General features: G+C 39.5%; 1 protein-coding gene across 9 annotated transcripts in view; it reads left to right on the top strand.

Annotated features, from left to right (window-relative positions):
* lrba (LPS responsive beige-like anchor protein) overlaps positions 1–26,174 on the top strand; it is a 198,375-nt gene that overhangs the window by 15,454 nt on the left and 156,747 nt on the right. For all 9 annotated transcript variants that reach the window (XM_023262251.3, XM_023262258.3, XM_023262253.3 and 6 more), the window contains exons 2-11: positions 10,785–11,016; positions 13,142–13,242; positions 17,026–17,121; positions 18,984–19,105; positions 19,881–20,007; positions 20,755–20,874; positions 22,117–22,263; positions 22,884–23,081; positions 24,325–24,458; positions 25,921–26,029. In XM_023262251.3, coding sequence (XP_023118019.2) covers positions 10,785–11,016; positions 13,142–13,242; positions 17,026–17,121; positions 18,984–19,105; positions 19,881–20,007; positions 20,755–20,874; positions 22,117–22,263; positions 22,884–23,081; positions 24,325–24,458; positions 25,921–26,029 — 1,386 coding nt within the window. The remainder of the gene's footprint in view (positions 1–10,784; positions 11,017–13,141; positions 13,243–17,025; positions 17,122–18,983; positions 19,106–19,880; positions 20,008–20,754; positions 20,875–22,116; positions 22,264–22,883; positions 23,082–24,324; positions 24,459–25,920; positions 26,030–26,174) is intronic.

Here is a 26,174-nt window from a genome sequence, read left to right as displayed (position 1 = left end):
TCCACATCAAACACACATCCAGGAGTTTTTTTTTTTCCCCAACGTCAAAAGAATAATGCAGTAACCCATAAAAAGTGACTGTCGGGACGTCAAGCGCTGCCATCAAACATCTACATGACCATCAGACAGGCAGCACCTGCTCACCCACCGCTCAGAGTAAATGTTAAAGGGTCGAACGTGTTCATGCTGCTGCATCACTGGGGTTATCAATTTGGCATCCTGCATCACGGATGTTACGCTGAGTCATGCCTAAGTCATCAAGGTTCAACAGGTAGCTTTGCTGTCCCAGAGGCAACAACCTCCAAATCTAGAACATCCAAAGATGTAGCTCCTCTGTCTCGCTTCTCTCTAAAAGATCAGGCTGGAGTTTTCGTATGTTGGGCCTGCAAATGGCATAAACTTTACTGCTGTTCCATCAATATACACCATATGTTGGTGTACAATATTGCTCAGCTCAGCTTTTAGAGGCTTGGAGTAAAATATGCTTTAACTAGATAACCATATATTTCATTTTTGTCAAAGAGATTGCTTAAAGCCGTTTACTGGGAGCTAAATGCACTTAGCTCAGGGCTGTTTTCAGTCATCACAGTCTTTGTTGACCAGAACTTTAGGATAGACAGGAAGCACAAACTACAGGAAGGCTGTTTGAGTGGAACTACTGTGTTTGGATCTGCTGCAGAGTGCAGACAATTTCCTGATTCCTCATGAAGGACAAACAAGACACAGGAAGAAACCTTGTATCTTTCTAAGCAGATCAGAGTCTATTTTATGCTTAAATATTGGTGTGGTTTTCTTTGCAAGCATTACTTTTGTAAAATACTAGATTAATCACATTTAGTGATTAGTTCATTTCGTAGCAAGCTGCTCTCTATTAGTAAAACCACCTTGAAAATTAGACATTTTTCAACATGATCATCCTCTTGATAATAGAGTTTATTAATACTTAGTATTATTTGACCTGGAATTCAAGCAACAGATAAATGGCAAAACAGAAATATATTGGATCATGGCCCATTCTTTGCATTTGCTATGTAGCTTCATACATACATGGTTTATATAAAGAAGAGGACAGCAAGCAGTGTAGAGTTACACCTGTCCTGAGCCATCATGAGTTTTAGTTGTCATGATACAACCTTGTAGCACAGCGTGCAGACTTCTTAGATCAGCAGGTTATTGGTTTCACATTGAGAAATATTATTGACCTTAACTTGTCCTCCTTATTCGTTCAGGGCATTCATGCCCAACGGCTATTTCAGCCACTGCAAGAAATGATTATAACTGTACGGTTAGTAATAAAGACCTCCACTAAAAGTATTTTCACTGGTTGTGAGGCAATACAGTGAAGTTTCCATGTGCAGCCCCCTGTTGCACTTGTATTTTGGAACATATTTGCACATGCAGAAGATGTGATGATACTTTGTTTTTCTCAGCTGCAGAGGGTAGTAAATCCTGCAACAGAGGTTTCAGAGCACTGGGTTTACAGAAGAGCTTCAGTGAGCTGCCAGTTATGAGCTGTGTACACCCAAACCTTGTTTTAACCAACAGGACAAAAAATCTAGTTTTTGATTCTAGTCCAGATCCCAAAGTTTCCAAAGATAAATGTTGGCAACATTGATGTATGTAAACTGATAAATTTCCATCTTGAGTCTTGGGTTTGAATCCAAAAAAGACTGAAGATTGTGAATTCCTGACAGATAAATATCACTCTTGTGCTCAAGTGTAGACGCATAAATCTGTTGTGAAAGGAGGAAAAAGTGCACTGCATATTGATTGATTCTTTCTCTCATTGAGAACATTAAATAGAAGTAATGAAGAGATTAGGATGATTTTTACAACCTTAAAACTATTTGAGAGCAAACAAATGAAGAAAAAAAATGTTTGTCGAAAGGCACCAACCATGAATTCTGGTGGAATTAAGATAATTGTGGAATGTCAACAAAATGTTGTTTGTTTACAAGGAAAATTTTGTAATCTACTTTTACTTTTTAAATGACAGATAAAAAGAAGGTCTTTCTTGTTTGAATTGTCATTCCAGTCCTCCAAGAATCCAGACAGGCTGAAATTCCTCACTAATGGCTAATGTTTGTCTCTTTCCTTCTTCACCTCCCTGATCCAGCTGCTATTTTTAACATATTGCACTGCTGCTATGCAAACTAAACTCATAGGCCTTGCAGTGTTACACAGTAAAATTCTTTGTTTACCTCATGATCGAATCACTTCTTTCCCAACTCCCTTCTGGCAGTCGCCTCTCTGTAACACAGAAGACAGATTCTTCAGCATGAATTTTGTTAATGCTTAATAACCAATTCCAGACGGACACCACATAAAGATTTTGCATCAGAGGAAAGCCATGTAGTCAGTATGTCATATTTGAGTATTATATTAATTTTGAAAATCTCATTCCTGAGGCAAATGACTGTAGTCGGTCAAAGTTGCCCTGCAAATCTGAAAGGTTGCCCTTGAAGCCTGGACTCTGATGTCTAATGAGGACTATTTCCTGACAAGCCTTTTCCTTTTGTTGACAATAGCAGCCATCCTGCAACTAAGACTAGACCGCCAGATAGTTAAACAAGAGTTAAACATTTCAGTTACACAGTAAACCACCTTTTGAGCACTTATGTTGTAAGAAGGTCAAAATACAGCTTTTGTCATCCAACTGCATGCTTATACGAAGTGTTTGCTGTGTGATGGATGACAAACTATTGCTAGAGATTACAATCATCCCCCTCCTCATGGGCTAATTCCTCCTCCTGGTCCGGGCGGCAGATTGCAGTGAGAATTATGAGACATTTTGAGTTATCGTTTAGGTCACGGATGCATAATAAGTTGAGAGTCTATACAGAAATGCTGACATACTTGAAATTTGAGTGTACCTTTCACTGTCAACAAGTGAAAGAGAAGGACAGAACAGCATGGATATAGAAGGATGGTGGTTTCATCCTATCTGTTGGATCAGATGTGCTTAGATCCTAATTATATTTCTTTTATCTTTGTTTCTGCTTTATTTATTCCATCACACAATGCAGATGGCTTAATACAGAAAAAGTGATGTGTGATTGCATGAAAGAATTGAATGTAATCAGAAACGGCATAGGTTTTTCAGATTGTGCATGTATGTTGTCTGCTGCTTTATGCATGATTTGTCAGTGTGTTAGACAAATGAATGAAGCAACTAAAGAAATTCAGTGTTTCTCAAACTACTGTCAACGTAACACCACATTTAATGTAGCCTAGAAATGGAATGCCAGCCATTGTTTAAAGCAAAAGCCTTGCAGGTTGCCCTTCTGAAGATATTCTTAGAAATGCAGCTATTAAAATATCTTCCTCTTCGCTCTGTCTCGCATCATGTTTGTCTCACAGTGTGAGGAAGGTTGCGTCGGCACCCTGATGAGAGAAAATGTACTTAGAAATGTCACATAATCAATCTTGTAATTGAAAATTAATTAGTTTGAACGGTTCATTCATTAATCTTAAAAAAGAGCGTATAGTGCCATTTCTATACACCACTGGATTTTGAACAACAGATTGTTCTGCTATCTATGAAGTGAGTGAGTCAGTGAAAAAGGCCGTGGTCCTTGAACCTGTGTTTTTCATGGTCACTACATGTATAATTGGCACCACTTTGCCTTCTACTCCTGTTTTGGAAAATGCAAAGTGGCAGGCTCAAGTAGGATGCTGATTGGCTGTTCTGTAAATATTTTCTAACAACAAAACTATAGTAAAAAGCAAATATATTACATAATATTCCATATTTTAGTACTGTAGTTTGGCTTGTTGGATGAGTAGCAACAAATCTGAGTGATAGTTGCAAAGATGTGACATTTGTCATGTTATTTGCTAGTGTGTCTTCAATGCTTATTTTTCAGAAATATAATGCATGATAGTTCTGAGTTTGCAATGTTTGCTGTCCAAGTATGTATCTCTAGACATAGAAAGTACAGTGCAGAAGATTTTAATACAACGTATTGAATAGGGTCTTCGATTTTTGTGCATTTTTCAGCTTCAAAGCTTGGGTTTATAGTTTTTTTTCAAGACCTGTTAAAATGATTCTTTCATCTTCTTGGGTCTTATCAATAAACAGAAATTATGCCAAACCACTAAAATGTTTTGTTTTTTTTTTACTCTGCGAATCAACCCACATTTGCCTGTCTTTACTCTTTAGCATGCAGTGTATTTGTTTATGCTGGAAGATGGTGGACTTAAATTTCCTGCTGAGATACGTTCAGCTGGCAGCCAGTCGTGTGTCGGATAATTTTATTTCTTCACTGTGACTCTTACAGAAAGCAGCATATTTTTTCTGCATGCTTGGACAGATTCTATTTGATCACATTTTAAGAAAAAAAAAACGTTAGAAGAAACTGTCTTTTATAGATTATAATTTGTCCAGGCGATCACAGCTCAGTTTTTCACATTACTGAAAGTACAAATTAAACATTAGCTGCAAAATTTTTAGCGCTCCATGTGAACAACTGAGAAACATTTCTGTACTGATGATGCTACAAGCAGCTGCAATCTGATCAAAAGAAATGCTCAAAGGAAATCATTTTTGCCTTCAGATTTGTTAGCATGAGCATTAACACTACACAGAGATTAAGAGATGCGCCAGATTTTCTGCTATCTGTATTGTCTTTACTTAAGGACATTGTGAGTGTTTGTGCTGTTATCAGAGCTTGCCATGATGCATGCATTTGTATAAAGGTGTGAGGGTTATTAGTCATGCTACAGGTGTTTGTTGTATTTTGATTCAAATCCGTTTCTAATCTTTTCGAGCAAAGGCCTCAGTTCGCTCTTTCCCCTCATCTACTTCATCAGACGCTCATTCCACCACATCACTGCTGGCACTACGGGGATTTGAGTAGGACAGATTATTTGGTTGACCTCACAGTGTGCTGGAGCTATTTCAACATCTCACATCAGTATGTTAGAAATATGAGTGTTTATCAGCAGCGAAGAGCGCGGGATTATAAGATGTTGCCATATCACGAATCGTGTTTTGGGTCACTGGGCGGGGGGGGCCTCTCATGAAAGAATAAGCTAAACTACATTTGGTCGGACAAGATAGCTTGTTAAAATTGATCCACTTAAGAGAGCTGTTGTGAAAGTAGGCCAGTGGACAGTTCATTTGTTGAGTATTGAAAACTTATCATCCAGCTGGATTCTTGTACAAGCTGGTATTTAAAGTCCTTTCGTAGAGGGCAAATTGAACTTGGCCTTAGATGGTTTCATATGTTTTTTCAACACAATGCAGTAGATTTCAGAAAAATACTTCTACTACAGGCTATACAGCGGCATCAATTGAACATCGAATCATTCAGATCTATCTTTAGGCTTCCCTTAAAGTCCAAGGCAATAAAACTGACAAAAAAATTATAATATTGAATGACAGAAGTGCTTCATTCTGACAGTTTAGACGAGTTCGACATGAGCCTGTGTATGTATTTGACATTCTTTTGTTGTCTCTTTCTGCTGTTGTGTCAGTCTTCGTGCAAATCAGTTTGTATTCAAATGATTTCACTCATAGAAATAATTTCAGTTTCATTAGGGAATGAAATGAAGGACGTACATCGACATGGATAAGCACACACAATAGAAGGTCTCGTCACCCTGCGGCCACGGCTTGGCAGCATCACTGTTTCTGCCTATTACTCTTAGCTGGGTAATTTCCTCCCCTCAGGTACAAAATGGCCATCATTTGTTGCTTTCTCTCATCTCCAGCATCGCATGGCTGTCTGTAATGATTTAAAAGTCTGTTTGGTTTCACTCAGACCTTAAATAGCTCCGCTCTGCTTTAGTAAACCTTGTCTTGTTCTGTTCTCAGGCTCAGTTTCTTGCTCACAGCTAAAACTGGTGGTTGCTCTGGTTGGTAATATGAGGCAGAATATTTTACCCTGTTTACTGGTATGTATTAGTCTCCATACAAACATGGAAAAATAGTTACACACACACATATATATATATGTATGTGTGTATGTATGTATGTATGTATAATGGTGCTTCTCAGTAAATACTCACCCACTTTTGTTTCTGTTAAATTGCTGCTCATTTGTGAAATGTCAGCATGAATTTGAAGAGATTGGAGCTGGGACATTTATGATAGCATTTTCTGATTTCAGTTGTTATCAGTAATTATTTCAAAATGACTTACTTTTATTAAAAGCATTTATTTTGAATTCTGCCTTCTTTGACTATAATCATGGGTAATAATTTGAAAAGCATTTACATGTTAGTAAAAGTAGGGATGAAAGGATGATGAAGATTGTCTGGTGCAGGGCACCAGGAGTTTGCCTTTTTGGTCGCAGGCACAGTGTCTTGGGTGTGTTTACACCGTGAAGCCCGTCTTGGAAACAAAACTGCTGGTCCATGCTAGTTGCAGGATACGCCATGGGAGGTCTGCAGGCATGGAAAAAACATTTCTTGTTCTATTCTCACGGTCAAACAAAACAACTTGCATTTCCTTGCACAGACTGTATGTAACAAATAAAAACTGTTGAATCTTGGAGGGTGGTTGAGGAGAGACCTTGGACTAGTGCACCTTGGGAGACGTCCACGGTAGCTTTGGGAAAGGAAGGAGGGGGAAGGGACTTGATTATAAAGGAATGTAATAGGAAATAATAGGCCAGGGAGGGAGCAAGATAAGGGTTTGTTCATGGAGCGGAACTTTGTCATTTAATGCATTTAAGTGGAACTAACAAACATTCTATTGGACCTCATTTCTTATTGCTAATGACGAAGCCTCTATCAGCTGTAAATCTTACTATTGTTTTATTGCCCACTCCTAGATGAGATCACAAAACTCTGAATATTTACGTTGTGGTGTTGTTTTTTCAGCAGCAGGGGTAAAAGGCGTATGACGTACAACCTCAACTCCTCCTCTATTTATTCTTTATGCTTTTGTCATTGCTAGTTGAAATAGAGGCACCAAACAGTTAGTGGCATTAATTACATGAATACTTTAGCTACAGTAGAGAAACATTTATCGTGACATCAAAATGTACCTAAAAAATCTAAAACGTCTGTATACCAAATTTTCCACTTCATTCTGGTGTTTCAAATTGAAAATGTGGATTAAACATGTGAATGAAAATGTATTGATTGCAGCAACTGTATTACTTAAGAGCTCCACATTAAACCAATGAATAAGGTTGACTCATGGACTTCAAATCCAGGCTTTCCAAGAATCACAGTGTCAATTTTGCTCTAACCAACCTGAAAGTTCACTTTCAGCTCTGGCAATGGCTGTGAATGCTGGTTGTGATGTACCATTTAGCCCTGCCATCCTCAAGTGTTCTTCTCCATGGAGACCATAGGGGCCTGTTTGTGCTTAGCGTTACGACCCAGTGGCTGCTTGGCTGCTCAGCCATGATTAATTCAGGGAGGCCTCAGGGGAGAACAGCCAGGATAGGTTACCCAGCCAGGGATCTGGTGTCATGGCAGCCGTAAAGACACTGGCTGCTTTAGGGACAGAGCTCTACCTGGCTGGAGATGAGTCTAGAACTGGCAACTTTTAAGGTGCTCCTGAAATAGAGCACTGTAAATTATTGAATTGAACATTTTAAGGAATTGAAAATAGTGTCAACCTTTTTTTCTTAGTAGACACACTAAATGTTCTCACACACCTATAGGAAAATGCATTTTTAATTTGCATCAAGGTTCATAGTATCACAGATAATGGAGATATAAGTCAGGTATTAATTATGACAGTTTTTTATACTGAGGAACAACATACTCAGATTCTGTGAGGGTTCATAACAGTAGTAAAGTTATATTTAGATTCACCTGGTTGAAGGTGAGGGTGGAAAGGACCACATGGGTTCTAGTTCTTGAGCTGCCATGAGATAAAGTGGATTTTGATATGAGGTTTGCATTTTTTATTTCCACAAACTCATTTCTAAATGCATAATTAAAGTGAGTCTAAATCTTATCTCCAGCCATAAAAACCCCAAATATTCCATTTAAAATTGATCAAAAAGAAAACTTCAGAATCAGCAAACAGCCACCGATTCATTTCTGTCTCTTGACTGAGTCTTTTTCTTCTTTCATTTTAGCACAAATTGAAATTAGAATAGCAACAAGGGACTCTCGGATAAATTGGTGGGGAGGTGCTGTTTGACTCTCTACAAACAGAACCTCACACCATGAGATAATTTGGCAAGGTGATCGTTCAATCCATCTTCAACTCGGACACCATCCTGCTTGTGCGCGGTGACAAATTAGGCCCAAAATCAGCCCTGTTATCCCACAGTGTGTGCCAGATGTATGTCGCTGCAGCTTGGTCTCCATCCTCTTATTTGCTCTCTGTCATTCCTTGGTCAACTGATGGATGGATGACTTGTGAGCAGTGTCAGGCTCATAAATCTGTTGTTGCTTTGGCAAAATGGTGCCCAGCATGGGATAATAGCAGTTGGAGGTCTCCACCAATAAGTTACGACAAGAGCTGTGTGATTTATCAATGATGAAGCAGCAGACAGGGTGTCAGTCAAGTGTTTGTTGCCACATCAGGTGTTTTTTTTTTTTTGACCATTTGTATAGAATGTTTAATTGCATTATGGGGAATGATGTATTTTTTGAGCTCTTTACAATAACCTGATATAATTGAATGCTTTGTTTATCCAAATTATGCTAAAGGATATGTTGTCGCGTGCTTCTACTGAGATCTGTTCATGCAGCTAGTTTTGGCTCAGTGCATCCAGGAATTGAGATATTGGTATCTGAGATTAGTCTGTCCAGTCCAGTAACTACAACCGAGATTACGGGAATTCTGTGTTTTGTGGTAGCATTGAGGAAATAACTGTAAAACAAAGGAGAAAATATGTTTTGTTGTAATTCAAGTGAACAGACCTTTTTAAGATACTCCAAGTCAAAGTGAAGGTTTGTTTGTTTTTTTTTGTGCTGGTATAAGAAGATGAGTATCTGTAAATAAACCTCAAGCCATCGAAATGGTTTTCAGAAGATATTTTCAGTATCAATGTTTGGTTGTATATTATTACTAAATGTTCTAGTTTCATACTTTTTAGATCATGAGGCTAAATTAGTGGTTGACAGTACAGTATTCAGCATTTCCCCCCCATTAACTATATTATTTTCCAAAAGTGAAAGATAAACTAAATGAATTTAAAATGTGCTCTGATGCAGCTGTCTTTCCTTCTGTAGGTACAGTCACTCCAGCATCTGATGGATTGTGCGTCGCAACTAATAGCCTATTAACACAGATAATTAAACGTCTAACTAACCACATGCAAAACGTAAATTAGCCAAATTTCCTGTTGGAATTTATGTTTCTCTAAATTTTAATACCAAGATTTTCATTTTTTTAGGCAATGTCAGTTGTCAATGTCTGTGTCCTTGAAAAACCCCTCATTGGCTGACCTTAAATTTAAATTGTTTGCATTTTATGATAGGTGTGATGGTGCTATATGTTGGATAAATATTATTACTTTACATTGTGCACATGGCTCGACACTAAGAGGTGAAGGTAATCAGCCTTGTGTATTTGATCCTGTCTCAAGGGAAAGAATAGCGACACTGTTTTACTGTTGATACTTGACATAACTGAATAAATAGATGCTGTGTAAGAGGAGGTCGAAGGGACGATGGCTGAGCTGTGTGTCAACGTTATCATCATTTTATCCTCCCGTCTTTAAAGATGCTGTAGCTGCAGCAGCGTTACCCCAGTTTCCCATCCTTCTCTATCTTCTACTCACACACACACACACACACACACACACAAAGTTAATCTTACCTCACTCATTTTAATGGGACAGCTTCCATCCCCTGCACCAAATCATACTGTTTTCACATCAAGCCAATCTAATGGCTGACTATCGTGTGTTCATTTTTTGTCCAGTGACACCTCCTTGATTCTAAACACGACAGCCTTTCTCACAATATTAATTTGACATCAGCGTTGTTATTTCCTTATCTTTTTCTATTAGGCAGGGTCCGATACTAAAAATGTCATCACAACTATTAAGAAGTGATAAATTATGACATTTATGGCTCATGCGTTTTTTGCCAGACACAAAGAACATTACTTCTTTGCAACAAGACAAGCATCTTGTACCACAAATAAGCTTTGGCTGGAGAGGACTGCTGAGGCTGACTAACATACATTTCCATTCTTTGTCAGAGAAAATGATACAAATTAGTGTTTTTATATCACAATTCCAAAAGAAAATGCTGTAATCGTGTCAAATTACGATTAAAAAAAGCATAGAATGAACAACATAAATGCGTAGATGTGAGGATGAGGTTCACATGTGTGACTTGAATATCCTAAGTGAAAATGAATCTGAGCCCAGGTCTGTGTCTGCCAGGCTGTGTCAGATGCTGTTAGTATTGCAGGACCTCCTACAGGAACAAATGACCTCTAAATACACTTCTTACAGTTTGTATCTGTCTAGATGTCGAGCTTTGTTCCGCTGACGTGGCTACTTGTGTGATATTTGTTGCTGTGGGTTTATCACAGTGTCTAAAGGCAAGCTGTAAACAGAACATCTACTGAGAGACAAACAGACATCCAGACTGACAGACATGTTTCTCCCCTGACCTTTAATCCACTTGCAGCATCTCTGATGCATGGTTAATCATCTGTTTAGCAGTGTGCACACATACACACAGTCCTGTGGTTGCATTTATGGATTTCTGAGGGTCTTGGTTATATTGTTGTTATGACAAAGGGGGAAAGTAATGTTTTTTAATTGCACTGTTGACTTGCTCACATACTGTTTGCCTTGTCCATGTCTCCTCCACGTCCTCCCTCACCTCTCTTTGTATCTGCCTTCCAGCTGGTCGGCGGTCAGTTTGACCTGGAGATGAACTTCATCATCCAGGAACCGGAGAGCATTGTGTGCATGGTGGAGCTGTTGGACAAATGTGAGCCCACCTGTCAAGCCGAGATATGGAGCATCTTCACTGCAATCCTTAAGAAGAGCGTCCGCAACCTGCGGGCATGCACTGACATGGGGCTGATCCAGCAGGTGCTCCAGCGCATATCCACCACTGACAGCATGATCGCAGGTACTGGGAACACTCCCTAAATGAAAACATGGTCTTCATTTTGTCTCTATGAGGAACAAACAAATCAGACTTTGTCCAAAACCATTTCTTTATTTGGAAAATGAAAAATAACCTGACTTGTGTAACAGTAAATAAGCTATCTGCTCCGAGCTGCAAGTGCCTCTTGCAGCAGAATTGTGCATGTCAAGAAAATTAATCCCTAAAACTTCCAGAAGACATGTGCTGACACTTAGCTGTTTGACCTCTGTGTGGATGGAGAGCAAGTAAAAAGATAAATCCCAGCTTCATTTTTCAGTTGGAGTATTGCAAATAAAATAACCTACTGTACAATTTTCTTGTCCACACATTAATTCACAGTTTCAACTCCTAGTTTAATATACACTCATGTATTAAACTGAGTGAGGACGCTGTCATCCTGAACAGTCTCCCCCAAGTATCAGTGTAGTCTGTTGCCCATCTGCAGATTAGTATAAATTAATCCTACAGTGTTCAGATCAGTGAACTTTTGCAGCTAGAGCAGCGCTGGCCTCAGGCATTTGTGCAGCCAAGCAAGGACGACATCGCCCAGCAGTAACTAGGAAGCTAAAAGTAATGGTTATAATAACAGTCACTCTCGTATAAATGCTATGCTAGTTGAATAAAAGAGATGTGCTTTTTTCTATTGACTGATAATTACACATTTGAAGAACGCTTTATGAACTTAAAGAGTAACTTTTACTCCTTTTAAGCTGCAGTTTTCTGGCTTAAAAAAGCACATCTGCAGACATTCTAGCCTTTAGTGATAGTAGTAGTAGTACAGAAATGAGCTTCAATATTAACTGATTAAAGACCTGCCAGATATTACTGCCACTCATCGTTATAGCTGAAGAACTAAATCATTTTCAATGACGTTAAATAAAAGGCACACTAGTCGTAGATCTGTCATAGTAAAGCTCATCGTTAGTAATAACTAATGAGAGACGCTACACAGTGGCTGGGACTCCCAGAGTGTCCTGGCTATTTTAAGTCTCCAGTTTTTTAAACTTGGATCCTGCTTACCCTACTTTTCTTTTAAATATGCCTTAGCTGTTTAACTTCTTCTGGCTTTGACATCCCTGGACTATGTAGATTATGAAAATATTAATTGTAACTGTGTCTTAATTGTGACATTTTTGAAATCGTTAAACCCCTCAGGACTGATTATATCCACTTGGAGCTTCTCGTTTTTATAGGTTATTTTATATCGTCAGTCTTTGTGTTTCAAACATGCTGTGTTAAACAAGATTCAAGACTCCTATAATGTCATTTTCTATGTATCCGCATACATAGTAAAATGAAAAAGCGGTCCTCACAAGTGCAAGCACTTAAAGCTAAAAAATAAGAAAAACATTCAGATAAATAAAAATGAGAAAACAGTGGCAACTAAAATTATGTAGTGGATGTCTAAAATAGCAGCAGGTTAAAATTTAACAGGGAAGATGGATAAAAAAGTGCATGTACTGTACATAATGGAGATCATTTTAAATGGAAGCAGGTTGTTGCAGTCATTGTAAAAATTGCGGCAGGTTAAAATTATTAAGTAAGAAGAATAAAAAGAGCATGTCCAAGATGGAGTGCATTTATTTTAGGACTCATATTACACTTTCAGAACTCATATATGAATCCATTTTCTCCAAGGTATATCTGTTGTAAATATGTGGTACTTTTAGAAAACCTTACTGGTTGGCGTGTAACTTAAATTGTTTCTATTTGTGATAGTTGTGAATGTTGCTATGATGATGCTGTGTGTGAGATAAATATTTTTATATTAGAATACACACATGGCTAGGCACTAAGTGATGACCATAATCAGCCATGTGTATTTGATTCTGCCTCAAGAGAAAAGATCACATCACTGTTTTATTTGATACTTGACATAACAGAATAAATGGATGTTCTATGAGAGGAGGTGAAAGGGACGACGGCTGAGCTGTGCGTCAACGTTATCATCATTTTATCCTTTTGTCTTTAAAGATGTTGTAGCTGCAACAGCAGCAGCGTTACCCCAGTTGTCGGTCTTTGTGGTTTGAACATGCCGTGTTAAACACCCCACATGTTTCTGCGTGTAACCTCCACCCTCTGCTGTGTGTACGTGTTTGTCTTGCAGATCTGCTGGTGGACATGTTGGGCGTGCTCGCCAGCTACAGCATCACGGTGAAAGAGCTGAAGCTTTTCTTCAGCAAGCTGCAAGGGGAGAGAGGCCAGTGGGTGAGTCGGAGTCGTAGCACAGTGATCTGTCTTGGTTGTCTGGGAGCCGCATGAGGAATGTACGAGCAACACTTCAACTGCTGCCGTCCCACAAGCAGCGCCCCTCGTCACATAGACCAGATAAATCATGTGAAACCAGGCGACTACTCCACACTGGTCTTTGATCCAGAGCAGCACGACATTATTGATATTAGGTGTTTCATGAGGTAACACACAAATTCTAAATTTAGGTCACTTTTTTTACTAATATTAAAACCGTGCAAGCCAAAACAGTCTAGTATTTACACAGTTGGAGAGTATTACTTTCTTTTTTAAGTAGCCTGAGCTGAGTGGAGCTACTACATAAGGGAATATCTACAATGAACTTAAGATTTATGACACATGTGCACACGATAAGTTAATACATCCAGGCGGAAACAGTGGCACAGAAGGGATGACAGATGAAGCGAGGAAGAGAAAGAGAGTAACCCATTGATCACTGACACTAATCCAGTCAAGAAAATAGGGCGAGTTGATTTTATGCTTCCAACTTTCACCTCTCGAGTCACTCTTATGCTGCTCCACTCGCCATTTTGTTTTTGTAAATATCCGAGGAGACGGGAGAGACCAGGGAATTCGTAGTCTCCGAATATAAATGTCTAGGCATCTATCTGGACCAAAAACATTTAAATTTCATATCAAAACGTTAGTCTGCAAGCTGCAGCAGAAAATTGGATATTTTGACAGACACATAGCCACTTTTCCTACATTTTCCAGACAGCAAGTAATCGAAGCAGCATTCTTGTCTGTTGTAGATTATGGAGATGTCATCTGCAGAAATGCCTCTACTTCCATTCTGAAAACTTTAGATCCAGTTTATCACTCAGCTCTCAGATTCATTGCCTGTGACAGCTACTCATCACTGCTTATTGTCTAAAAAAATTGTCTGGCCACCTAGCCAGACAGGCATTGGTTTCTGTTTATCTATTAAACACTGATTGGCAATGTTATGACCCAACCGCTAGGCTCAGCTGGATGTAACAAAAACAACCAGTTGTCGTTAGTTTAGGTCAAGCTATTTATTGCTCAGTGACAAATTTAACATAAAAATGATCAAACAAGGAAAAACGGCTGGTGGATGTTGCTAAATCAAAAAAACAAATAAAACCGAACGAAGGCTAATAGAGTTCTTAAACTAGCTAAACAAAAACCAAGCAACTAAACTCCTTAGCCAAACCTAAACACAATAGCAACACCCACCACAAACAACAGAAACTAGTACAATACAAATGTGTCAAATGTGCATAATTATCTAAATAAAAGTGGTGCCTCAAAACACACACATTTTCAACGAAACACAAGACACAAATCACCACCCCTCAGCGGCTACAAAACACATACAAGACACAAGTGGCTTCCCACTGAAATTAGCGGACTGCTACTAGGAGCCACAGTTTTCACCAAGACTGGTAGCTCCTCACCGAAATAGCAGACGGTAACAAAAGCTGGAATTTCCATTTAGCCACCCCTCAGTGGCTACAGAACCTACGGACCACACAGACACAAGAGGCACCGGGACGATCTGGTCACACTAAATCCCAGCCGCCCTGACTGAAAGTTTGGTTGCAGATTTACATCACAGATATGGTGATGGTTGGGATCTTGTGGGAGAAGGAATTGTGGTGGTGGACCAATCTGATAGGTTGGGAGGTGTGGCGAACCAGGGCTGAGAGCAGGTCTGGAGCTCCAGGCCAATCACTCCTGATGACTGCCAGATGGGATCTGGAGCTCGGTCTTCAGCCAGCTGTAAACAATATGTTCTCCACAAGCCATCCCAACACACAGAGGCTCTCCAAAGTCCATTACCAACCACCCAAAGTTGTTTAAATCAATCCAACTGGACTTTAAGAAGGTTCCTTGAAGACGTTTCACTTCTCATCCAAGAGGCTTCTTCAGTTCTGGTGGTGGTTGATGTTGCCTCAGCTTATAACCTCTGTGAGGTGTGGTCAGTGTTATTCACATTCTGACGACCATTGCCACGGCCCACCTGGCTCCTCAACGATGGTCGTTGGGAGCCGGGGAGTGACAATGGGGTCGTTGAAATGCGAGTTTCACCGATCCCTCGTATGCTAATGAGCCACCTCACCTGAGTCATTCTGCTGAGTAGTTCTTTTGGGGAGGTCTCGGTGGTCTTCCTTCACCTCAAGGAAGAGGGACACTCATTTCAGGACACCAATGTTCAGATTTTGGACAGGGAGGACAGATGGTTTGAGAGAGGCATGAAAGAAGCCATCCATGTCAAAGTGGAGAAGCCATCTCTGAACAGGGGGGGTGGTCTGCGACATCATCTTTCACATTTTTACAATCAGGTCCTTTCAAAACTCCCCAAAAGAACTACTCAGCAGAATGACTCAGGTGAGGTGGATCATTAGCATACGAGGGCTCGGTGAAACTCGCATTTCAACGACCCCCTTTGTGTCACTCCCTGGCTCCCAACGACCATCGTTGAGGAGCCAGGTGGGCCTTGGCAATGGTTGTCAGAATGTGAATAACACTGACCACACCTCACAGAGGTTATAAGCTGAGGCAACATCAACCACCACCAGAACTGAAGAAGCCTCTTGGATGAGAGGTGAAATGTCTTCAAGGAACCTTCTTAAAGTCCAGTTGGATTGATTTAAACAACTTTGGATAACCATGACCTGGATGAATGAGAAACTACACAGACACCATTAGCATACGAGGGCTCGGTGAAACTCGCATTTCAACGACCCCCTTTGTCACTCCCTGGCTCCCAACGACCATCGTTGAGGAGCCAGGTGGGCCTTGGCAATGGTCGTCGGAATGTGAATAACACTGACCACACCTCACAGATGTTATAAGCTGAGGCAACATCAACCACCACCAGAACTGAAGAAGCCTCTTGGATGAGAGGTGAAACGTCTTCAAGGAACCTTCTTAAAGTCCAGTTGGATTGATTTAAACAACTTTGGATAACCATGACCTGGATGAATGAGAAACTACACAGACACCATTACCAACCACATGACTAGCAGAGGACGTAACAGGCAAAACGCCACAATACATCACTTCCTTGTTACATTCATCCCAAAATAACCATTCAACTCCCTCAAGGAGTTGGCTAACACTTGAAGTCCCACATACCGACACTGCAGGTGGTAAAAATGCTTTTAGCTTTTCAGCTGCACATAGATGGAACGTCTTGCAGAAAAAAAGCTAAAACTTGGTGGAGCCATATCTGTTGACCAGTTCAAATCCATGATCCTTCACTACACTGTTTTTGAATGTGATTGTTTTTAACTGTACTCTTTTCTTTGTTGTCTCGGTGATTGTCGCCTTTTTATCCTGTTGACTGTACTCTAGACATAATTGTAATTGAGGGCTTGCCTTCAGTGATTCCTCGAGGCTGAAAGAAATTGGTGCAGAAAGGAAACTATGTGATGGGGAATTAACACTATTAACTGCAACTTTCTTGAATACTGTAGAAGCCAAAAAATAATTTATCTTATTTTCTCTTTGTTAGAGCAACACATTGTGTGCCATTCTTGCATGATGTGATCACTGAGACCATGAATAAAGTCTTCTGTTGTGATAATCTCTCCAGATGTCAAAATTTAGGAGCTAATTTTAGAACATGCATTTGTACATTCTTTTAATAGTCTGAAGCTGCATCTATGAACCATAAGTATACAACTACATGTCATGTGTTTGTGTTTCTGTTTGAACACTGGTACTGTATCAGCTGCCTGATCTATCAGATGTGTATTTGTGTTTTTTCTTCAGCCTCGTCATGCGGTGAAGCTTTTGTCAGTGCTGAAGTACATGGCTCACAGGAATGGCCCCGACTCCTTCTTCAGTTTTCCAGGGAAAAATGCAGCCGTGAGTACACCACGCAGCACTGTATTAATACTTGCATATGTACATGATACACTGATTGGCTTGAATATAGAAGTTAGCAGAAAGAACGGATTGTTCTTTTGATTCTTTGCCTCCACGATCAGCAAAGTTGCGTCCAAGGAATTGATACTTTAATAGTGAGCCGCCACAATTTAGAAACATTGACTGCGCCCTAAATTTTTGAAAAGTCGTCTTTTCTGTCACCATCGAGAAATAATTTACTCTAATGCTAAGATGAAAGAGAGGACTTCAGATCTCTGAATCTTTTTCTCACTAAGAGCTTTCTAAGCTGCTTTCCATTCAGCCATCTATTCGCTGTCCACTGTCATTTTTCTCTAGTTGACGAGCTTTTCTTAGTTTTTTTCTTTTCTGCTATTACAACTCAGACCCTTCTCAAGGCTTGCAAGCTTTTGAGCTCTTGCTGAAATGGTGTTAAGTATCTACAGATGCAAGTGTCTAATAGCATGCTTTTTGATAATAACAGCATCTTATATTTTGCATGATATGTGTCTGAATAAATTTCTCTTGTTGAGGTCTTTTATGCTCCTCTTGGCCCACTCATATTGGGCATTGATAATTTTGGTTGTACCTTGCCTGCACATTAGTTTATTTAGAACCTCTGCTATTCTTTTTCATCAGGCTTGTTTTCTCCTTGATTTTACATAGGTTTTGATTGTGAGAATTGCATTTTCCTTTTTTTGATTACTCTATTGCTTATTTTCCTGATTAATCAGTTAGTTGATATTCAGTTTACTTTCATATAGCCAGAAAGAAGCCAAAAAATATTTACATTTAAGAAGTTGGAATCAGAGAATTTAGCTTTCTTTTATGAAACATGCTCTTAGTGCTCTCATTGGACATATAGCATAAAATATACATTGCTGTATAGGATATTGCCAACATTATTATGAGTGTGTGACATTGTTAGAGGAAAAAAAAGGGGAAAAACATTTAATTATCTACCGATAATCGAATTAGTTGAATATAGACGCCAAAATTTCTTTCTGCATTCAATGCCACTTTCCAGTTCTAGCTTTCATTGCACTGAAACTTCACAAAAACATTGGTTTTCTTATGCATGCATCGTTACCGCATATACTGACAGCTACACTGTTATTTATTTCTCTTCTAACCCTAACCCTGGCTCTAGACTCATCTCGGGATGTTTTACTCATGCAACCAGTGTATCATCAATAATTAAATCTAAACAGTAATTAAATATCTAAAGAGACAATAGTCATTGAATGTGTTTGGAATTCAGCAATTGGAGCATAAAGATGAATAAACTTCTCATTGCATAAATTGTGCATCCTACATGAATTTATCCCACCCTGGGTGTAAATTTATACATCACTGTTGCACCAGTCTCACCCAACCTTGTACATAGCGTGAACCTGTGGTTTCCTGCTTCTATATCTAGCCCTCCACTGACATGATGATGATGCATTTATGAATGCAGAATGCTGCCTTGTGGGCTTGGATTTGATTTGGCTCGTCTGAGCTCCTCGTAGTGTCTGTACTTGTCAGCAGCGTCTTTGAAGAGTGTACATGCGCCTTCTTCCTCCTGTCTTGCCCTGCTAAAGAAAACAGAAAAGCTCGGGAGCACAAACACAAGCACAGAAATATTATTTATAGCAATGGCTTTCCAACTTTTTCTGGGAGGCCATGTTTGTTTGACATTTGTTTTTCTTATTTGTGAGCTAATTACATGACGTTCAGACCAGCCTACTGTACTAGCACACAGTTTTTGTTAATTTTATAAGGATCAGTGCATCATTTTGTTCCACCAGTTTCCAGGACTCTCACTATCATGCTTTTTTCCTTCATTATTTTTTCCCCAACAGGCTATAGCTCTGCCCCCCATAGCGAAATGGCCGTACCAGAATGGATTTACATTCCACACGTGGCTCCGCATGGATCCTCTCAACAACATCAATGTAGACAAAGACAAGCCTTATCTGTACTGGTAGGTAACACTGGAATAATTCAATCATGTCCTATGGTCAGTGAGAATAAACCTTTGCCCTTTGTTTGCCATTTTAATGTTAAAATTTCATCTGAACATGCTACAGATAGAATGCAGAAATGGCACCTTAGCCCCGGAAAGTAGTGCATGAAAGTAGTGCATGAAAGGTGGTGCTAAACAAGGGACGTTTTTGTTGTGGTTGAAACTGATAACAGCCTCAAGATAATGTATTTGAAACCTACTGTATCACTCTACTGAAAAAAACTGCAGTCTCCGGCCTCTCAGATGAAAAATGATTGTGCTTCTCCCTCCATTTTTTTCCTGTTGCTTCATCCTTTGCTTCCCCTCTGAGGAGCAAATAAAACAAGCTCTCCAATCATCTTATTTTCAACCAATAATTAACTTCTGCCAAAAACTATTTTACTCAGCTGGGATCTGTTTGTGAGAATGATAACCATGCCGGGCAGGCAAAGAGCTGCTTGAGGGAATCCGTGTTAAAAGCTGCTCTTCGGCCCGGTGCCCTTTTAAAAAGAGATTAATTCACTAAATCACATGGAGGAGCCCCACCTCGCTGGGGCACCCGCAATGACGGGAAAGTCTATGAAGTTGAGAAATTGTTGTTTGCTGTCTTAGTCATGTTGAAATTCTTTTAAGTGTTTGTATTTATCAGACACTATAACCCATGCAGCCCTTAAATGCAAACGGCATAAAAATGTGCAGCTTCGTTCAGAAAGTAAAGTTGCACTTTTTGTGTTTTCCCTTCATTTCTTTTCAGTTTCCGCACAAGTAAAGGCATGGGTTACTCTGCACACTTTGTGGGAGGCTGTTTGATAGTGACCTCATTAAAATCGAAGGGGAAAGGATTCCAGCACTGTGTAAAGTACGACTTCAAACCACAGAAGGTATGAAAGGAACCAAAAAATGAAACAGAGTACACAGTTTTGTAACACAGACAAACCAAATAATCATGCATTCACAGGAAAAATAGAAATCCTTATAATTAGATCACAGTAATCACATGGCAGCATAAAAATAATCAATCACACACACAAACAAACACGTGCGCACATAACACATTTAGACCTTGCTGTGAGAATGAGCTGTCACATCTCAGTTGACTCTGGGGAGGCACAAAACTAGAAGACAGAGGAAGGAGGACGATGGGAGTGAAGCATTATCCAATACTCTCAGTCCCTTCCAGGCACCGCACAACGCTGAACACATTTCACTCTTGAGAGAACCTGTGCCTGTGGACAATTTGAATTTCTTTCTTTGCCCCGGGCATGAATTCACCACGTTACCTTAACAGACCTCACGAAGTATCAAAAAAAACCTTATTTTCGTTGATTTTACACTCCATTTTTAATACCTGTTCTTTCATGTCTGGAAGAAACCGTAATAACCTATTATTATTTCACTGCTTGTAAAGCTGAGGCGAACACTAGAAACATAAGTAAGTACGATTGTAGCTTGAGGGGAGTAAGTCCTGAAATGTGATGGAATTATGCTAACAAGTAGGCACAAAGAGTCTCACTGGATGCTGACTTATTGATATCATGCTGTGTGTGGTTGATAGTCAGCCAAACAGTTTTCAACTACATGAATAAAGTTCTTCAGTGTGTGCATTTTTTTTGTTGTTGTTGTTGCAGTGGTACATGGTGACTCTTGTTCACATCTACAACCGCTGGAAAAACAGTGAAATTAGCTGCTATGTGAACGGAGAACTGGCTTCTTTTGGAGACATCGCCTGGTTTGTCAACACCAGCGACGTGAGTAGCAACAATGCAAGAACACTCTGTGCTGTTAGCAAATCATCTTTGACATACGCCAGCAGTGGGTGCTGCCATAAGTTCCTGTAATATTTTATATCTGCACAAATCCTCATGGATTATTGAATCATCTGAGACTTTGGGACATTTCTTTGCTTTTCTTGCAAAGAGTTGGATTAGAAAATTCACACCACTCTGATAACTGTAACTAAGAAGCCAAAGTCAGCAGCAGGTCAGCGGAGCTATAATAATGGCTGGAAACGGGGCATGACTGCTAGCCTGACTCTGCAAGGATGTCGATGTGCTCAGCCAAAAATGTTTGCTCCGTGAATCATTTACAGTTTGGTTTTACAATGACTAAATGGACATATAACAGGTTAGTTACTGAGGTTTAGAAATGCTGGTAAGTGGATTTTGTTGCCGTTCAAAGCCGGGCTATGTAATTCCAGTCTAGCCTGCAGGCTTTAATTTCAAATTTAGAGTGGTGTCAACTATTTGTATTTCACAAAATGCTGTACGACGTCTTTAAATTGGCCATTTCTGTTGATGAGTTTGTTCTGTGTCTATTTGGAAACCGCTAACATCTGTGGTTATAATTCCACATGAGTTCATACACATCAACAGATCAACAGATTTCCTGTCAAATATTAATTTCATTACAAAAAAACAAATATTACAGTCATGCTTCCGTTTCTTTCAGACACATCTGATCTCATTTGATGTTCTCAGACGGCTTGGAGGTGAAGCATCCATATTTTAGCTTGAAAGTATAGTGGAAAATGACTAAATACACGCCGTGTGCATTGACACATCACCGTACGAACTCTGTCACAGTCCACAGGATTGCTTTCTGTCATGCTGAGATAAGATGTTCAGTCAAATTTCGTTTGAAACGAAAATGTTTCCACTGCGGCGTATAGTCCCCTGGATGTGTCAAAAAGCAAATTAGCTTCTTGGTTGAGACGTGGTCTCATCATTCTCAACACTCATGCTTTTGCCTCACTGACCAAGACCAGAGGACGAAGGAACATTATTAGTATGCTCATAGTTTGAGGCTGTCTTTTGCCATTTATAACTTCTGTTAACACAAATGTGCCTCACCCCTCTCTTCTTTCTTGCTATTTTTGGTCTTGTTTATCCATCCTTCCTGTCTTCATTCTTTAATTCCTTCCTCACTTTATACCTTTTTGTCACCCTCCTGTTTTTCCTCTTTACCTCCCTCCCTGCATCCTCCTGCTGCAGACGTTTGACAAGTGTTTCCTGGGATCGTCTGAGACGGCAGACGCCAACCGTGTGTTCTGTGGACAGATGGGGGCAGTTTACCTGTTTGGAGAAGCTCTCAGCGCTGCTCAGATCCTAGCCATCTATCAGCTGGGTCCGGGCTACCAGGTTGGAAAGCACAAAACCTGAGATATCTATGCAAGATTTCCATTGAATATAAATGTGTAACAATTGGTTCAAAATGTTTTATCACAGTAAATAACTTTAATCATTATAAATGAGCAGAAATTTCTTGCGATTTTCAGTTGTAATATCTTGGAGACACACTTGCTGTAGTTGCTTATAAGAAATGCTAATCATCTTGTGAAGTCAATAAAGTAAATAGTGTTCTGTGTTTAAATTATTTGGACTCTTTGTTTAACAGCTGAATGCCATAAGCAGTAAACGGCAACCAAGAAAGTTGGTGAATGTTGTATAAAATGCAACCCTACAAGCTCTGCTGTTATTATTCGTTTTAAACATCAACAATGAAGCAAAAATATTAATTAAACTGATAATCGTTGGATGCAGCATGTTTCCATGCGAAACCATTAGTCTTAGTTATGGCATAATCTTGGCTACTGTCTGATCCTTGAGCCTTTAGTTATTTAACAAGATGCTTAGTAAATACAAAAAAATAGATACTGGTTGCTATGTTTTTATTTATTTCTTTATTCCATGACTGTTGGATGATATCATTCACTAAATCTTCTCCTCCCCTCCTCCTCATTTTCTGTCTCCTTGCCCAGGGTACATTCAAGTACAAGGCTGAAAGCGACTTGCTGTTTGCCGAGCATCATAAGACCTTACTGTACGATGGCAAGCTGTCTTCTAGCATTGCCTTCACTTACAACCCTCGAGCCACAGATGCCCAGCTCTGCCTTGAGTCCTCCCCCAAGGACAACGCCTCCATTTTCGTCCACTCACCCCATGCACTCATGCTGCAGGTAATTGTTCCCTCAGTGTGGTGTTTAGCATGGCTAGCATACGAGAGCCGTTCCCCTTGGAGTTGGGGTTGGCGCAGCTCAGATTCCCATTATTTTACTTTAACCTAAAGTCACCATGTTGCAATGACATTAAAGCAATGTCACCGCAAATTCATTCACCACCTGTACACCTGCTCCTTCCCTCCCCCTGTTCCGTATGTAACGCTCTTTACTCTTTCTTTCTTGGCGTGCGATAATGAAAGTGGCCCAGTTGGCATCTTTTCATTTTAATAGCCTCATTAGGGCAGAGTTGCAAATGTGTCGAGCCAGCCAGTCCGCTGCAGCTGCTGAAAAATGCCACGCTGGTGCTCTAATTATAAAATTGGCTTTCTCCATGAGATTGAGTTTGTAACTACATCCAAGTAGAGTTGTGCATTTTTCTTTTTGGGAGGAGGTGGTGGTTAACTTTGCAGAAAATGTCCATATGCTTCTTACCAATACATGCATTTCACATCATACAAACATGTACACAACAACACCAGAACATACACCACACACACAGAGTAGTTTCTTCACTCACGTCGAGTTTTCTTCTCTCAAGCACTAATTGAGTGTTCTCTCATGGCCTCTCATCAAAGAACATGCTTTGTTTCTTTTGTGGGGGAGGATTTTGGTGCCACACAAACATACACTCCCTCCACAACACAAGCGCACCCACTCCCTGTGAAATATGAATGAATATGTGACCTACTATATATTTTCAGCTTTTGTATGCCATGCTGAATAAAGCCAGTCTTATAGAGCTGGAAAGGATTTTTGAAGCCGCTTCTGGTGTCAAAGAACACAAATAAACAGGTTCAGCAGAATACTAAGCAGTATACGAGCTTTGCCAAAGTTTCAACATTTTCAGGTGCTCGTCAACAAAAGAAAAATATGGAACAATTTGCTTTTCTCATCTGGAATTATTGTGCACTAAGCAACTTGAAATTATTAGGAAAGCTACAAAAATATAACAATTGAAAAACCCTAATTTACGTTTAGCACTCACAACAGTCAAGGATTCATAGGGTGATTATAATTTGTACATGATGTGGTAATATGATAAAATATGAGCATTTTGTTCTCTTTTGACTGTGCAGTTGCCCTCAAATATGCCAATACATAGCAGTAAATTATGTCACATCCATGTTATTCTCTGAGCAAACATCTGCGTGACCCATATGCATGTTAAATTGGGCCTACATATGTCTGTGTGCTTCTGCAGGACGTGAAGGCTGTGGTTACTCACTCAGTCCAGAGTGGCATACACTCTATCGGCGGTGTGCAGGTCCTCTTCTCTCTGTTTGCACAGCTGGATTACTGCCAGCCTTCCAGCCACGAGCTGGACACCTCTGTCTGGTAACACACACATACACAATACTAGTACACTGAGCAATCAAAAGACGTTTGCCTTGTATCTTTACGCCATTGTGAGTGTGTTTAAGACATGTTGTGTAATACTAGGGCTGCACGTTCAACAATTTTTTGCTTGGGGGTAGCAAAGCTGCTGTTGCTGCAACTGTAGAAATGTTGCCACTTCTGCCCTGAGAATATACACACATTTTAAGCTGTAACAACTGAATGGGTCAATATATAATTGAGGGACTTTTGAAGTCAGTGGGATAAATCTTGCATACATTTTTATTTTTAAAAAAAAAAAAAAAAAAATGTTTTTATGTTCGTTATGATCATGTCTTTCCAAATTCCATTATTATTTATTATGGAAGCAATCACTTATTAAAAAAAACACTGGATATCACTAAAAGGTCAACTAAATAACTGTCTGAATTTAATAACAACCACCTTCTAATTAGCTAAACAATAATAAAATGAGCTGATTCAGAAATAGTTTTGGTTGTTTTCTTTTTATTAAGTTGAAATAATCATGACATATTTTTCTTTTTTGGCAATATATCAAGTTTTAGATGGAAAATAACAAGTTGTATCTGTGTCCCAGAAATCACTTTCAACTAAGTTCCCCATTCCAAAAACACCTCTGAAGGAAGTGTGTTAATTCCAGATCACATGACCTGCTCCACATGATGTCATTTCCTCCTGAAGAAAAGACTGGCAAGACTCCAAGGCTTTCTGACTTATTTATTAGAAAGTAGTGTGTGAGTCAAGTGTGGATTTATTGCATGTCAAAGGGTTTACTACAATATTTTATAAATTACTTTCAATTTCAATTTTACTCAATTGTACAAATACTATTTGGAAGAATCTTTCTCTAAAAATGCCATGTGGCGTTTGGTTAGAACAAAAGAAATGTTGATTTTGGCCTGAAAAAAGCAAAAATGTCAACTACGATACCTGCCAACTATGTTACAATACGTCCCACAATTATATATTGACCTGAATAATATTTGATTTCCAGTTTTGTACTAGATATTATAAGCCACTTCACAAATGAAATGCTGTAAATATGAACATTTGAATGTGTTTTAGGCATCATTTGCTTTAAGTTTCACCTTTTTCCCTTGGATTGCTGTAAATAATTTGTTAGATATTAATGATAAACTAAAACTTCTTTGCTATGCTAATCTAAATTAGCATTATAGAAAGCTAAAAAAAAATGTTCCAAACATCAGATGTCATTTTTTACTTCTAAATCGCAGTATGATTGTATTTGCTACCCTCGAGGTGATGCTAACTAGAATCTGTTCTCGCAGCACAATGAGGACACAACACCCTCATTCAATCACATTTCATGTAGGATATGCCCTTGACAGTCAGGGCTTTGTCAGCAGCTTACATAGATTATTGTCACTGTCTAACTTGCACTCTCTCTCTCCCTCTTTGTCACTGTTTGTGTGACTCCTAGCTGCACTTTGCTGTCCTTTGTGATGGAGCTCTTGAAGAACTCTGTGGCTATGCAAGAGCAAGTCCTGGCCTGCAAAGGCTTTCTCGTCATTGGCTACACTTTGGAGAAGGTGAGACAAACACAAATTGGCTCAGCTGGCAGAGAAATACACGAGAGAGCTATCTTCCCGTAGCGGTAGCTACACTCATAGTGACCCCAGCACAGCAATAAGGCCGATTGTGATTCTCTTCCGTTGCAAATACACTGACGTAGAC

This window comes from Amphiprion ocellaris, chromosome 4 (assembly GCF_022539595.1).
Source record: "Amphiprion ocellaris isolate individual 3 ecotype Okinawa chromosome 4, ASM2253959v1, whole genome shotgun sequence".
Lineage (NCBI taxonomy): Eukaryota > Metazoa > Chordata > Actinopteri > Pomacentridae > Amphiprion > Amphiprion ocellaris.
Note: the sequence above shows the minus strand (reverse complement) of the source record. Positions and strands in the feature narration are given on the sequence as shown.